The 17,594-nt window shown below is 39.1% G+C and overlaps 1 protein-coding gene across 2 annotated transcripts in view; it reads right to left on the bottom strand.

Annotated features, from left to right (window-relative positions):
* Positions 1–17,594, bottom strand: part of INSC (INSC spindle orientation adaptor protein) — a 1,941,980-nt gene that overhangs the window by 478,380 nt on the left and 1,446,006 nt on the right. For both annotated transcript variants that reach the window (XM_069623742.1, XM_069623743.1), the window contains exon 7: positions 9,406–9,531. In XM_069623742.1, coding sequence (XP_069479843.1) covers positions 9,406–9,531 — 126 coding nt within the window. The remainder of the gene's footprint in view (positions 1–9,405; positions 9,532–17,594) is intronic.

Genomic DNA, 17,594 nt, shown 5'->3' with positions numbered 1-17,594 from the left:
ATGTACTGAGATATGGTTGGTACAATGTGGAAAGAGAGATAAATACTCCTTATGGTACTGTAGACTAGTATATATATCCAGTCAGACTGCAGGTCGGTCAGAACATACAGTACCATGAACAGCTGGACTTCACAGTAATTTAGTGAAGTGGTGCAATGCGCAACATTTTAGGAGCATGCCAACAAGTTCTTTATTTAAGTAGTTTAAATCAAAATCAACAACACAGAATACAAACAAAGCAATAAACACGTGTCTGTGTACAGCTTCTAAAAGAAATGTAAGTAGCAAGGAAACAGTCTCTCATCGTACCTGCCTATGCCTTTGCAGTACCCATGTAGAATCTGAGGGATTAAGTTGGAACACAGCCATTATTGAGATCATATAAAAGGTCATCATGCATTACATGCATTACATATATCCATACATGTAACAAAATGTCTGCCGTATAGAGAATGTATGCTCTATATGTTCACCATCTGCTTGCAAATTACATGCTGAAAACATTGGTAGCTCAAATGAAACTCTAAGACTGCACAGAATAGACAGCCCAAAAAACATAATACTATGTCCTTACAAAATAGTACACCTACATTCGTAAACAATAAGGGAGTATATGCTTTGTACATTAAATCCTCCAAATGCAACCTTCAGTCGAGGAAATGTTAAATGCTGCACAGAAAAAAAGAATCCGTCAAATGAATGAAAACCCATCAAGTGCATATGGATGCAGTCAATACCGGCTGCTACTGATAACTATTTACAACAACACATGCTTACCAACCATAAACAAGAGCCTTCTAAATGTTCCTTTTTATTATAACGTATACCTTACAGCTAGCAACAAGTAACATTATTCAAGTAAGAGGTGTTAATTACACATGTAAAAAAGAATGCCACTCTAGCCCGATGATCATACAACATAACACAGTCAGCAAAAATGCAATTCTACTTCACATCGCTGATGTCGAAAAAAACAATGTGATCCCTTTACTGCAGAATGTTTTGTGTGTGCTGTGGTTCTAAGCAATTAGTGGTACATGCAATAAGGATGGTTATATCGTGTTCTTAGTACTAGGAATCAAGGATGTGAAATACACGTTTCTCAGCAGTCGAGGGGTTCATGAATTCACAGAATCACCAATGCAGATGAAACATGTGCTTAAACTTTGGGTTGGAATTAAAACATCCAAATCATTCTGCAAGGGAGATATCTAATTGGCATGCTTAAAGGTACAGTGGCCATGGCATCAAAATACATATACTAGTTACAAAGTACACACACACACACTGAATTCTCATGATCCTACCATACACAAGCAATCATGTATCATCAGGAAAAGAAGAATCTCTTTGATTATTTTATGAAGGTATAAACCACTTATTGTATGTCTCCTTTTATATCCCGGATGTTTTCCTTGTATTAATATGGTTGTATATTGTGTTTCTATATATGCATATGCATTGTATGGTTTTATGGATTGGTTTACAATCCGAAATACACTTGCTACTGATTGACATATCATCAGGCAAATTCAACCACCAGTGGACAATATGTAACCTATATTCAAAGTAAATATATCTGGTATAAATGCAATGATGTGTATGTACATTGCACCCAAAGAATGACTTTCCCGAATGAATAAGAAGTGGACATAAGACTTAAAAAAAGAGCTATAACCACATTACAAGCCATACCCCAAAACACACAGTGCAAAAATAAGCCTGAAAGATGCATCTTACGTGCTGCTTATCAAACAGACTAACACCTTTTCACTACCAACAACACATGCAAAGTCAGGAAGTATAATGTATATTCAATTCACTACACTCGTAATTTAACCCAATGTACCAGCACATTTGATCAATATCTCCCACTTCACATATACTACCACATGCAAACAGTATTGCAACACACCCCATGACGGAGCAGACCTTTTCAAAAACAGAAAACACTGAAACAAGAACAGAAAACGTAAGCCAACCATCAAAGGTCATACCATAATGTAAAGAGAATCTGTTTAATTTTGTACCATGCTCATATGTACAATGGCAAATTTGATTAGTGTATATACAAAATCTTTTCAAGAGTTATGACTATACAAACTCTCTCTTTGCCCAACTAACTTTAATGTTTAAATTTCCTTTTTCTATCAGAAGGAAAAGGCCAGTATTTGTTTTATTTTTCTCATTCTCTCAGTGACTACTTTCTGATTAAGAGGTTTATGGGACTTAATCGCGGATTCATTGTATGATCTCAGCATAATATTGCCAGTTAATCCAATAAAGGTATCAACATTGGATTTCTTCGTTTGGAAAGTTTCTTTAAAAAAATGTAATGACACCAAAGTTATAAGCATCTCAAAAAGTGATCTTTCTATTGGGAGTCCAACTTGACCAAAACTACAGCGTTGCTATCACTGATACTGTAACATACATACATGCTTTTGCAGTCTCTGGAAACGTGGCGTTGGCACTGCATTTTATTGGCCAGACGTTTATTTGTAGAACCTTATGCTAATTGACGTATTATGTGTAACACAAGGAAGGTAGGGAAAACTAGACACAATAGGGGAAGAAACATATTTATGGAGAATATTCAAGAAGAGAAAGTATCCAAATGTGTGTGTGGTGTCTCTACACATATGTGTGTGTTACTGCTTTAAAAAAACATCCATCTAATGAAATAGATTGAGGCTATCATCAATAACAGTATTTAGTTCTGTTTACCTTGCATCAATTTGAATCTTAAAAAAGGTAACAAAAGAGTTTACAAGTCAATTTATAAGTATGGCAGGGAGATGACCGTTTACATCAGGGTTGTCCAACTCCAGGCTTCAAAGGCTGTATCCATGTTAGGTTTTCAGGATACCCATCATTAATATTCATTGAATAAATTTGCATACAATGATTCTAAGTGTATGCCATTTTTCCTCATGCATATTAATGGAGGATATCCTGAAAACCAGTCAGGATTCTGACCCTCGAGACCCAGGTTTGGACAACCCTGATCTACATCATAATAGAGCTAGCACAGCCACTAGCAAACAGATTTATTTCTGCACTGCACAAAACCATTTACCACCAGAAAAAATAGCAAACACAGAATTCGACTTTCATTGAAAATTGCGATTTTGATAAACATGCAGGAATATTACACTTTGCTTCTATTTTAAAACTTTTCAAACACTTTCAAGTGTAAAGTGATTTATTGAGGCACAGCAGGTTCGCCATAAAAAATAATCCACACTAAATTTCCAACTGATGGAAAATCATAGTTGTTTTCCAGGCTAGAAATAATAATTAAGAGGCTAGACCTGACAGGACGCTGTAGATTATGGACCATTGTCAAGTCCTGCGCGGGTAGGGTGGCAAAGGTCAAGTGTCTTTAATCACTTCAGAAGTGCCAATGCACCATTACAGAAATCAAAGATGAGGCCTGCATTATACCAAGCCCATTTGCAAAGTACTGTGTCAGGAAATATATTACCTCTCTCTGTGTTTCAATATTAAGAATGACATCCTTAATAGAATTTTTGAGTTTTCTTATATTGCTGTTCAGTCAGACAAAGACCTCAATAATGGCAAATCTATTGATTGGATAAGATCGATTGAACGCGCGACGGGGCGACCAACTCAAATATGTTAACAAAGGATTTTGCTAAGAGGAGAAATGTGTGCTACCTTTGTGTTAAATTGTCTTTTTATGAACAAAGTGATGAGTTCAATTACTATTTTATGATGGATTATTTATATCGCACTTAATACCCAGAGGTATCCAGGGATCGAACCTGTGTTGCTGCGAATCGTCTTGCTTCCAAGGCTAACGCGCTGCCCCTGAGCTATCCTTCCAACACGCTTTTGGCATTTGGCCTTTGCATAGGAAATTGGAGATGTGTTGACTCATCAAGTGCACACTAATGTGGTTTTTACCACATGTTAGTGAATTGATATGCAATCGTTTATGATTGGACGTTTCTCATGCTTTTGAGAATCCACGTCTGTCATACAAACAATAAGACATGCAAACAATAATTATTTAAAATATATTCAGATTAAGTAACTATACGTGGTGTTGGCATAGCAGTATAACGAACACTGCGTGCTTGTACAGCGGCCATTATGTTACGTTCAAGTGCCCTCGTGGCTAACATCTTATAGTGCACCTGAAACTCTGTGATATGCGCCTGGAATCATTTAAACTCAAGTAATTGCTTCTGAAAATGAAGACTTCCAAGAAGAAGGCAATCACCCGGTGCAGTGCTAACACGGTGCATCCGGAACAGGCAGGATTGTGTGCCACATGTACTAAAACAATGCCACTCCTGAGTGCCTCCTAGCACCTGGCGCCAAGATAAAGTTCCCAATACAGGCAAGTAGCTGCCTGTCTCGAGGATACCTTCAGTGCAGCCCTCGTGCTGGTGGCAGCCATTATCCATTACGAACTAGATGTATGTATGGTCTGCTAAAAGAGGAATATAACTAGGGCTGAGTGGTCCAGTTGGCCTTTAATAAACAGATCACTCAAAGCTTTGAAAATCGATTATTCTACACTCTTTCTTTCCACATTAACCATGTCAAGTCAAACATATATCGCAAACAAGATCAAGTAAACAATGCAGAGAAAACGCACACAACAATTACACATATGTTGCTTCTGATGCTGTACTGCAAACTTAACATGTCAACAATAGCAACATGGTGGCGAAGCGCAGACACACATTGGTCTTATTCACAGAGCGTTTTCCAATGGGGTTTTGCCATTATAAAAGTTTCTGTGAATTAGGCCCATTGTCTTCAATCGGCATACACAAATGCACGGGATCGGGATTCGAACCTGGGTTGAGCCATGTTGTCTTGCTTCCAAGACTAACGCGTTGCCGCTGAGCTATCCTTCCTGTTTCTCTGGTTCGGTTTTATGAGCCACGCCTATAATAGATGTTGTTGCTGATGTATAAGTAATAGAGAAGGGATATCACCCGAGTTACTTAATGCTGAAGCCCTCTTCACACATTCGTGTTGACATCGTTTGTTACACTGTGCACAGCAATGCAACTTTAATACATAACCGTCTATGTTTCTATATCTTGTAAACATCCTTGTATAACTATCTTTCAGAAAACATTCACTAGGATTTTTGAGATTTCCTAAATTCTACCAATTTCAGATGGAGGGGCCACATATTTGGGTTCAGCATATGTTTGCCTGTGTATCACATTTGGTGGCTATTGTATAGGAATTTGCTGCAGGCTCTAAGGCGGAAATTGGTCGCCGTTTCAGAAATAGGCAAACATGGCTCCATAAAATTGTCATCTGCTCACCTATTGGCATGCGTCAAGAGGAGGCAACCCGCAGCCTTAAGATGTGTCATTTTACGGCACACAACCCATCACCCGTGACTTTACCGGCCAGAGCCGTCAATAGGATTAAGGTCTGGCTGCAGGACCTTATGTCTGGGGTTTAGAAAGGGTGCCCTGTAGGCACACCGCGGGAGTGCACCATGCAATACTGAAGTGGATACAACTGACACCCATCAGGGTGGTTTGCTCATAGCCAGCCACAAATGGGCACTGGCCTTGGAGACAATGTGGGGGAGTTTATATGACAACTGATGAAGAGAACGTATGCTCCCACACAGTGCATGTCAGAATATACATGCTTGTAAAGCTTTATGGATGAGAGATGGTCAATGTCAGGACATACACAGTAAATCAAGCAGAGAAACTGAAAGGAAACACTTCAGCGATATCATGCATTTCCCTGGCAGCAATTTGGCCTTATTATCTAGTACACTGAAAAGCATCCTCATGTCATTGGCAGTGTTCTGGTATATAGCAATGTGCATAAACATCGGCAGGGCCCTTGCCAGAATGAAACCATCTGTTTGCCATGTAGAGCCTAACCCCTGTGTACTAGTCAAACAACATCCTGATCTCCTTGTACCATTTCCACTGAATATCTTTAACTCTTCATTTAAGGGGTGTATCTTGAACACGATATGATCCACCACTCAAACAAAATGGCACTAGCTCTTCGATATCTCAGTAATTATAAATCTATAGCCATCTTTCCGCAGCACCTCCAAAACTTTGCCATCATTTTCCGCAGAGCAGTTAAGACACCATGTGCTTAGATAATCTATCCTGGATACATTCCAATCTGAATTCAGACCAGTCGTGGCACATTGTCGGCTGTCCTGACTTTATGGGATGACATTCCGGAGGCAGCTGACAGAGGCAAAGTAACCCTGCTTTTCCTCCTGGACCTCTGTGCAACCTTTATGTAGCTAATACCATCCGTCTCAAAGAGATGCAACTCTGCCTATCTAGGCACCAAGGCCTTAAATGTGTTCCAGTCCATTTTGGCCAACTCATCCCATCATGAACTTCTCGGATCACGCCTTCCCATCCCCTGTGTAAAACCTCATGTAGGGTCCTCCAATGTTCTTCTGTGTTCTCCCTTCTCTTCAGCCTCCAACGCCTCTACCTGTTCTCAATTCATAAATCTTTTGACTTCCACTATCAATCATATGGGAGTGGTGCCCAAACATACAATCACGTCCCAAACTTCTATAATTCTTGACAACTGTCAGCAGACCCCAAAAAATGAAGGTCCAACTAAATCAAGAAACAACTGAATGATGATTCTTCTAAACCCCTAAGTAGCTTAAAATCTGTCCACTCTGCTTCCATTGTCATATGACCCCTGTCTGTAACATGACTTCTGGGTGGACCCAACAATGTCCTCAGCTCCCGCAGTAAACAAGCATGCTACTTCCAACTTTCAGTGCAAAGAACCATTCTATCTTGCATACCTCAGGATCTCAAGACCATTGCTCTTTAGTTTATCATTAACAGTTGTCTGAACTCTGGGATTTCTCTGCTTCCAACTCAACACCATTCAAGCGGTGCAGAAAAGGCCTGTGCCACGTTTGGTCCTCCTAAAAGCCACCACAAGTCTGAACCTTACGCATCTTTACATTGGTTGCTTGTACAAGGCAGAACTTGTTCTAAGACTCTACGGCACATTCACAAGTGTATCCACAAAACTTCCCCAGATAATTTAGCAGAACAATGATACCTATTTCAACCAGCGAGATCCCTCCTATCAATTAGAGGAAATAGAGGCTTCTTTGGCATTCCAAACTCAAATGTCCCAACAGAGGAGGAAGAGGCGTTTGTGTTTGTGGTCCTCGGCAATCGCACAATCTGCCCTTTACTATTTCCCTTGAAGACTGGTACCTCCATTTCCAAGCTTTCACCCTTTCTCCAGTTAAATGCTGGTGGTTGGGTCTGAGGACGTCAATGCCAAGAGGTGGACTTATATGCAAGCGTGCACGCTTTAAATGGCCACGTTCATTGAAATACTAAAGGTGCACCATGGTGTGCTTATATATAGAAGCAAATGGATATTAATGAAAACAATATGTAATATCATCCGAGTTGCACCCATACACCCACATAATCATCCGAGTTGCCCCTATACACCCACAGCATCATCCGAGTTGCACCCATACACCCACAGTATTTAAAACGAATGACATTTGTTTCTTAACAGCATGCATCCGAGAAGACCTTTTCAATAGCGAAGAAACAGCTCTTGTAGAAATGTGCACTCCTTGCAGAACCTCCAGTTAAAGAGACCTTGTTCATGTGATACAAGATGTTTCATGTAGGTCAATATACAGTGTCTGTATTGTACCTTTCTCTGTGAGGAAGTGTGTTTGGTATTTAAATAACACCTTTGAATCAAAGCAAACAGGACATCAAATGAACGAAAAGAAGCAGAATGTTTAAACCTTTAAAATTAAGGAAAGAAAAGATACGTTCTCATGATTACATACATGAGGTGTGCCAATGCTATTTGCAGATTTCAGAGACCTCCCATGAATACGTATGGTTCACCTAGTTTCAAGAAGCTGTGTGAATACTGGCCGAACCCCCTACAAGGGGTCTGAAACATACCGGGATAGTCCAAACTAACCATCTTTCTGTGTTTATCTGCACCCATTGAGTCTTTGTACAAGTATACATTTACTTGTATCTTTGTGTCTTGTGATTTGGGTTTTACAATATGATTTTTCACAGGACCAAGCTGAAAAAACACCCGATTTTTTTGTTTCCCTTGGCTCTTATGAATTGCTTTTTCTTACTCGTGTGCAACAAGTATGACTCGTGGCTGTTTGTATAGAAACAGATATACACAGTAATAACCAGTGTATATTTTGACCAATAATTGAAATAAAATAGATAGGTGGGTGACTATTAATCTTTAAGATTACACAATAGTATAATAGTTTGTCACAAATCACTTGAATGTTGCATAATTTGAAAGAGGTGCCTTTGCAGTAAGAGTAATACAGGACCCTCTTCACCCTCTTGTCAAAAGATCCCCCCCCCCTTGTGTTCTTATTTATCAGAGGCGCACCCACACTCCTAAAGCACAAACACACATGCGATTTGCCTCTAGCATTTCTTTCAGGCAGAACATTTTTTGTTTGATAGACACATGCAAAGCCTGCGGTGGCGGGCTCATGCCTCTAGGCATTGTGGCAGACTGTGATGTATTGGATTATTTCATGAGTTGGCTATACAACAGTTTTTGTGACCCTGACTCATGTAAGGAGACCATAACATATATTCTAATGGGCCAATGCAAGTCGTGTATGGACGATGGAGATCAATTCAGAACCTCAATGAGCCCTTTCCCTGATAGGTCAGGTTACTCTGTGAAGAGCGTCCCTTTAATTTCCATAGACGTTATACCTATGACTGTGACATCAATATGCTTATCAGCTGTGTTTGCCCAATGTACGTGTGTTTGAGTCCCACCAGCAGGCTCGGACTGGCCAATGGGGCAATAGGGCAATGCTCAAACCAAAAACATAAAATGCTAGTGTGTGCCAGTTTTGTTGGTCATAGCGGGCCTCTTTTTTAGGCTCATGTGGGCCCGTTTGATAACTTACTTCACCATTTGGCTAGTAGTTTTGACCAGTGTTACTGAATAAATATTCTTTAAAATGCACAATTTCCATCACCTTTTATAAAAAACATTCCCCTAGGGTATTACTCAAACAGTCTGTCACAAATGGACCGAATTGACATTTGCAAAAATGTAGGCCACTTTTCATTGGTGTTCGAGACCAATCCATGCCCAGTCCGACCCTGCCCACCGGGGCTATTTTCAAGACAAATGAAACTCTAAAAATATTTTTTTACAACTCTTAGAATAACATTTCTTTTTCATGGCAGGAAAACAGCAGCAAACCTTTAAAAATACATTACAAAAGCTTTATCTAGTTCTCTAATCATTACACACTTTAAAAAAAAAATAATCAATGTTTCTTCTGATAAAACTATCGAAAAGATAACAAGTGTAATTAAGAAGACGCGCGTCAAGCGCTTCTACCTTCTCGAGTTGATAGATGCCTTCCTCCACGCAACAAATGGACGCCACGGTTCTGAGGGCCTGCGGATAGATGCCTCTGAAGTTATCCTGCCGGCAGATCTTGAAAAGGGCGATCACACCACCTTCCTGCAGGACAAAGAGACAAACAAACGCCAGTCAATTTCGACCGATTCATTTATATTACCCGCATTTTTTCCTGTTAAATCCGAGAAACAAACCACCCAACATTTCTCATCAATAGAACAAACAAGCGTGAAACATAAGATTAACAGGTACTGGAAACTCGGGCAATGGCAAGGGCACAGAGCGACCAGTGCAAACCCTTTCCTTTGTACTGGTCTGCTGGTGCACAAGTACGTTTTGAACTGGGTGATCGGTGCGGACAAAGTTGTAGAACATTCCTGAAACATTGCAAACGTGCACGGCACAATGGACGTTATCTGGTACATCCTGTCAGAAACAGTGCTTTTGTGCTGCTTCAGAGCTGCGCTGGCGACCTCCGGCAGAAAATGAGCAAGGAAGAATGCCACTAATAAAAGTAAAGAGTCCATACACTAGGTCGGTCAGTGCAGTGAGTGTGTGACTGTACAGCATGGACTCGTTTTCTTATTTAACAACAATAAGGGCATTTCGCACCGAGATGGATGAATAGAACATATAGACTTGTTTTTTTTTTTGTAATGTTAGTTGTATTGTTGTCATGCTTTAAATGCTAGTTAACACTATTCATCTGATCTGTGTCTCGTACATGGTTAGGCGCTATTAACAGCCTGACAAAAGGTCGTTATAGCATCGGTGCTTGTTTAGTGTTTAAACCTTTGGCTTTTACCATTTCTAAATGTCATTTCAATTAAACTTGGTCTACACGTACAAGTGCACAATGGAAAAATAATCAGGGCTGAGTCTTGTACTATGCAAAACTGTAATGCAAGCCCATGCTCAGAAAGTCTCAATGTTGATCCGGTGGTCCTTTAAGACAACTTGTAAGCAAATGAACATATTTGGATTTCGGTTTCAAAAGCAGACACGTGCAAACGTGATTATAGTTTATTTTGTGTTACGTTTATATTTGCCGTTTTTAGCAAGTTCAACACGGACATTCGACACATATTAAAAGGTGCAACGGTGCCAGATAACCACATTTTGGCATTTCAGTTATCAGCTAGACAAAAACGAAGCACATCGTTCTGGCCCTTTGATGTTTACTGGCTCTTTACTATCCAGCATGGGCTTAATTTTAGGGGGGGCAAGGCTGTTTGTCCCCCCTCCAACTTTTGTGGCACACTATTTTGCCCCACTCATTTGGTAGGGGCCCCTTCGATTTATTTCATTTGCCCCCCCGCAACAATTTCAGCAAAATTACTTCACTGCTATCCAGAATCTGTTATCATAATCTTGGTTATCAGGCCATAAAACGTTATCTGGCTTTTCATTGAAATGACAATACCAGGGGCCAGTTAATGGAGCTTTGGGTTAATGGAACGCCAGATAAAATAGCTTCTACTGTCCTGAAGTATTTTATGCTAGATATTGACAAGAAATGTGCAAGTACTCAAATTATTAGCTAGGTATTCCTATACAATTGTCATGTATTCTCATCTCATGCCAGGTATTCAATAAAATGACAGCTCATCACACTCTATGCCAGTGGACCCCATCGAATATTCAAGTAATCATATGATATGGCAGCTGCAAATGCAGAGGAGAAGTTGAGGCAGTCAGTGAAGGGGGCGTTCAGGAGTGCAATGTCTCTGCAATCATCCCACCCAGCACTGTGAAGTAGTAATGTGTAAATTAGAACGTTGATATATAAGTTTTCTGAAATACTGCAGCAGAAATGTGAAACTGACAGGATCAAACAGAAATTGTTTACGCCTGGGATAAAATCTTTGTGTTATCTGGCAGCGTTCGATATCCCAAAATAGTGTGGCGTGGGTCAGTGGAATTCTCGACCAATGGTGCCCTATCATGTTCAAAGAAAGGGTAAATGGTCTGCTACTTATGTGTAAACCATAATACTTATTCACACGGCCTCGGGGTATAGGGACAAATTCAATACACCTACTTGGAATTATACGGTGTCCACCAGAGACTGGGCACGCATCTTGTGTGTTGCGTTTAAGTGCCTTAAGAGTCCTGCGCTTGTCTGTATTTATTATGCATAAAGTTCAGGAAAGGGAAAAGGCAACTAGTCACAACCTCGCTACACATGTCTTAATGTGGCATCCATCTTTGAACTCTAATACTAACAGTTGCTTATTGTATAGCAGAGACACAGCCTCTCCAAAGCACCAATGTATTTGTAGATGCAACCGGATGGGTTCAGTCATGGTTTAATTCTGACTAGCTAATACATTAATTCAGATGGTATGTGTGGGTTCTAAGGTGGTGTATCCACATTTTTTGATTATCCAAGAGTCTACTTATGGGATTTTCCAATGTTGGCTCTATTCTGACAGTATTGATAGGCCACCATTTTAGTTCATTTTCTGTGTGGCCCTTTTCCACATAATGTGGAACCATTGGTGAACTGTTATGCTGGTTCATGGTTTTGGGCCTGTGCTCTGAAAATTCTCTTTTTAACTGGCCAGGAATTCAATACAAGATGTGACTATCTTGGTTTTCAAATTTGTGAATCCACACAGTTCCCATCTACTGTTACCAATTAGGGAGTCTCACATATGTGTGGTAAAGCGGCATACAGAGCAGTTACCACATGGTGATGACCTCTCACTGGGTAGATATTGAACATGTTTGACTGTTGTGTTGCATTGCATGTATTCATATATGCAGCATGTACTAATTGGAAATGTAGATTCCTATGTCACTTCTACGGAAATAGCAGTTGACTCACTGGTGGCATCAGTGGCTTGGCAAGAGCCAACTGTTTCTAAATGATCTTTCTAATTTTATTTGTTCCGGTATTGAAGATTGTTACGCATTGGGAGATGCAAGTTATGTTGGTCAGCTACAGATTAGAGAAGTGTATCACAGTGGTTGGGTCTTGATCTTTTGTTCCACCTTCTCACCAATTTCTGGAATTACCTCTCTTGAGGAGTCTATGGTTTAAATCTTGTGCATCAATTGTCAAATGGTAGATTGTCATGCAATAATCTGGAGTGGTGACTATGATAATGTATTAATGTGTTCCTATCAAATGGTTTCCTAAACAGTGAGCACATTAATCTACTGTCTCTGTTGCGGATTCTAATATTGATAAAGTAGATACTATTGCCAGATACAGTCATAGTGAATTGTATGTTGGGGTTAGCAGCATTTAACTGTGTAAAAAATAAGTCCAGTTCCGTTCTTCCACCTTGCCACATCATGATAATGTAATTGAAGTAAAGTTTCCATTCATGTATGTGGCTAGGAAAGGTGTTGGTAGGTGAATAAATATATTTGTCTTCAAAGTCGACCATATACAGAATTGCCATAATAGGTGCAAAGCCTGCCCCCATGGCAGTCCCCTTTGTCTGCTGGTAGAGTTGGTTATTGAACACAAAATAATTGTTTTATAGGGCTATTGTCATCAGTTCAATGATAAATTAATCAACCAACCCCATATGGGAGGCTGGCATGGGTCAGGAAGTTCTGAATACATTCAATTGCCTCATGTTCTGAAATGTTGCTATGTTGGGCCTTTAAGTCCATTGTTACTAGCCATGTTGTGGATGCATCATATTTCTGATTCTCAAAAAGCTTAATAGGGAAAGTCTTTGGCATGCTGTTGCAAGACATATTCAAAGCTTGGGACAACCAAGCCCCATGTGTTGACCATTTTCAAACGGGCTTCAAAAAACAAATGGGAACAGCGGCAACTATCTTCTTGTTGAATGTTCTAAAGAACAAGGTGCTAGAGCGAGGACCTCAAATTTGTATTGCCTTCATAGATTTAACACAGGCATTCAACAAAGTAGACAGAAGCCGCCTCTGGAGCAAACTTAAAGCTTAGGACTGTCCACCAGCTCTTCTAGCCCCTATTAAGGCACTTTATACTGACACCTCCATGCGTGTGCGACTGGATCAACAAGTAAATTTATCATTAATGATTCCTACGGCACGAGGCATGAAGCAGGGGTGTCCACTAGCTAGAGCACTTTTCTTAGCATACTTGGGAGACCTCAAGGAGTCAGAAACTGCAGTAAGAGCATTTCATCCAAAACTAAACAACACAGCAATTTCCCATCTACTGTAAATGGATGATCTTATTCTCCTTGACCATACCCCAATCGGTCTACAACGACAGCTAAATAACTTACATCAATTCATCCAGTCAAACAACCTTGAAATAAAAAAACAAAGGACTAAATTCATGATTCTAGAGATGCGAAACAAAACGCATGAAAAGATTCGACTCAGACTGGATGAGAAACACATTGAAAAAGTGCAAGACTTTAAATATTTGGGAGTTATCCTCGACAGCACTCAGTGCAATGCAAGTGTCTCTAAGATCAAAGACCATTAAACTAGCAGCTCAAGGGACAGCAACAGATAAAAAGTTTGGCCACTTCTCTCTGGTTCCAGTGTTGGAGTTTTACAAGAAGAAGGTGATTCTGACATTGCTATATGGTGCTGACGCAATGCCAAACATTCCAGAAATAATTTGGCCAAAACTAGAAGCATTATTTTGGAGAAAAGTTCTCAGGCTGCCCAATTCTACTCCAGTAGTGTCTATAAGGCGAGAACTAAGTCTTTCCTCTCTTCAAGGATCGGTTAACTCCAGCAAGCTGATGCTCTATCAGAAGTGTCGGATGGCCTCTGCTCCTTGATCTAAAACTTGATCAATCAAGAACTAGAAGCATTGCGTTGCAAAAAACTTCTTTCTTGGAGGAATTCAAATATTTCTGCTTTGGAGTCTATCGGGTGCGATGAAGATACTTTATTCAACAACCCAGTCAGAGTCCAAAAAAAATTAAAAGAGCTAGGTTGGACATCTACACTTGAAGCAGCAGACACTAACAAATTGACAGCTCACTTGCCACCTAACAGAATGAACTTCAAAGCTACTTCAAAAAATTCCCAAACAAACAAGGACGCAATGTCTTGTTGCGTGCCAGACTTAACCTGCTTCCAACGAATGAAATCTTAACCATTAGAGGCCTTGCAGCTTCTAATCTCTGTCGCTTTTGTAATGCAGAGTCCGAAAAAGAAACTGTTCGACATTTGCTACTTCAGTGCCCAGCGAACCAAAAGATCAGATCGCACTACTTGAAAAACACTCTCTCAGACTTTACGCTAATGGACAAACCAACATGCTGGTCTAAATTAATCAGCGGCGATTCAACAAAATGGTTAATTGCAACCTACAAAATCATGTAACATATAAACTCTCCTTTTGAATCAATCGACTGTGATCTGATACTGCTTATGTCTACAAAAAGAATTAGTTATAACTCTCAGACTTAACAACTGGATGTAAACCATTTTTAAGTTGAACTTTGATAAGACTAAGATATTCTTCAGCTTTGTTTGTTTGTCAGCAATTTTCACGAAAAACTTTAATGCAACACAAAGACAATGTTTGATTGATTGATTGACAGCATTTTCTAAATTTTGTAAAAATCAGATTTTGTTTAAACACAAATAAATAAAAAAAAGCTTAATAGCTGAACTCGTATCTTTCAAAGAGGAAATTGTAGATGTGCTGAGTGGTTTGAGGAATTTGTCAGTGTATCTACACACTGGTTAGAGAATAGCGCCACAAGCTGATACAATTGGACGGCCTGGATGAGTGGTCTGATTTTTGTGCATTTTAGGTAAGGTATTAAGATGTGAATATGCGGCTTAATACAGTTCAAAAATGTAAATTTGTCTAAGGACTTACGTCTTGTTCTAAGGCCACTGTGGTGGTGTCAGATATCAGGGTACTAATTTAATTCATCGGGTCCCTAGTGAGGGGCTTGTAGTGGCCTGGTTCATTGTGTTTATCTATTACCATGGTATGATATCCCATTCTTTTTTGGCTGGTTTTCTATTGAGACCATTGTCTGTTTCTAGTTCTGGTAGAGCAAGTTGTCACGCTCTACTCAGATTTATGTCAGACACTCTGGGTCTGCTTTGTTTGCTAATGATGTCTCTTAGCAAATTCTTTCAAAACTTTAATTTGATTGGTATCATTACTCGGGATCAATGAGGATTTCGTACTAAAGCCCGAAATCCCTGTGTCTAATTTCTTCTGAACTTTCACTGAAAAAATCCCAAGACATATTTTCAAAAAAATAGGCATAGCTCAATTTCCAATTTAAACCAGTTGAAAACGTTTGTGAGTACAAATGATAGACCAAGTTTAAATATTGCAATTTCAAATTCTGTCATTGGTCTATTAGCAAAGTTAAAGATTGGAATATGACTGCGACTATCTACCTCTGATATGTACAGCATCTCTAGGGACACAATAACGTCAGTGCAGAGGAAGACATCTGCTCTTCTACTCAAACCTGTGAAGTTTCTACTTTATATGACATTTTAGATTATCAGAACACTGAACTCAATTTTGAAAGGCATACTTGCTGTACTTTTAGAAGAAGGGAAAACACTTTGCTGCATTTCATTAATTATGTGTGACATCCCAACATGGTATATTTCATCTCTGTTAACATACACTGATTTTGTAACTAATACATGCTGCTCATATGTCTTTACATAAAGCTTGCACATTTTTCATACCAAGATTCACTTCTCAATTATGCTATCAATGATGTAATCGGAATGGCATTATAATGACATTAGCAAAGTCACCTGTGACTTCATCAGTGTGCGCATTGCCCATGCAATGGAGGCTTGCCGTTAAAGTGGCGCAGATTTCAACAACTGCCGAGTTAAAGTCACTTCAGCTAAAGTCATTTCACTGAATACATAAATAGCCAGATCGATAGATAAATATGCAGATAAATAAAGAAATAGGCAGGTAGAGGGATGAGGGTTATGGCCAATACTAAATTATGGTTCTCAAAATATTGCAATAATCAAGAAAATAAGTAGTCACTTCAGGAAAAAATAAAACGTTAGCAGTATTCAGCAGTAGAAGAAATCAATGTGTATTTTGAATTAATATTCAATATATACAAACAGCACAAAATACAATAACCATAAAATCTAATTAAATACAGAAATCATTACGAAAATACATTCAGTTAATACAAATATTCTTCATTGAAAAGAGACATCTCAAACTCTAGGGCATCTCATATTTTTACATGCATAAATTATAATTGTGCAAGGTAAAAAATCTCTCTAAGTGCTGTCATACTGTAAAATTACAAGCCAGCATTATATTAAAATATGCAGATATATACACTACACAAAGCCAAGTAATCTGAATAAAGGGACACCACAGAGATTGATTCATTGCTAAAGGCGATTCGTTAAAACATAAGTGGGTAATTAAATTCTGGTTCAAAGAGTTAAAAATATATGACATAAAAAACTCCTAGTGAAAACGCAATTGTAAATAAAGTAACATATTTTTCACCGTACATTTAGACAGTTCTTTTGCAAGTCTAAAATGATGAAGACAAATAGTATTGACTTAATTTACCATGTGATTGAACTTTGGTAGTAATAGGAGTGTATTCTTTGATAATGATATATAGAGGGTCGGAATCAAATATTCTGTATAAAAAAAACCCTCTAGAACGAACAATACATATATTATATGCACAAAACAATACTTTTATTTTGAGATAAAAGTTATGTTATTTGTATAGTGCCTTCTTCCACATTGTTATGGCTTTGAAGCACTGTGGGGTTGAAGACCGTAGTCTGTGCAAACATGAACATATAAAGAGCATTACATTGCATGTGAATAGTAATTAGAATTAGCTGACTGTCCAATTACAAGCAGGTGAGATGACTAGTTTAAAATATTCTAAGAATCATGCAGAGGATTATGTTTAGGTGCAGAAATGACTGCTATGTTCTAATTATTTATTTATATACAGGAGAACCAATGCTCTCTTGTTCACAAACGAACGTACAATAGATAAGAAAGCAATGAGCTTCTTACAATGGGTTGAGTTTGAGGGACATTCTGACCAGGTTGTGGAGGAGAGCAAATGGAACAGTCAGTGGGAACATTACATAAGTGGACATACATAGATTAAGGACAACCAACATTGGACATTTTTAAGTTCAGGTAGGCGGTACGGCCAACTGTGCGCGGGATATGACCATGATGGTTGAAGTGC

This window comes from Ambystoma mexicanum, chromosome 11 (assembly GCF_040938575.1).
Source record: "Ambystoma mexicanum isolate Mex_15411 chromosome 11, UKY_AmexF1_1, whole genome shotgun sequence".
Taxonomy (NCBI): Eukaryota; Metazoa; Chordata; class Amphibia; order Caudata; family Ambystomatidae; genus Ambystoma; species Ambystoma mexicanum.
The sequence above is the reverse complement of the archived record's forward strand: the minus strand, read 5'-3'. Positions and strand labels throughout refer to the sequence as shown.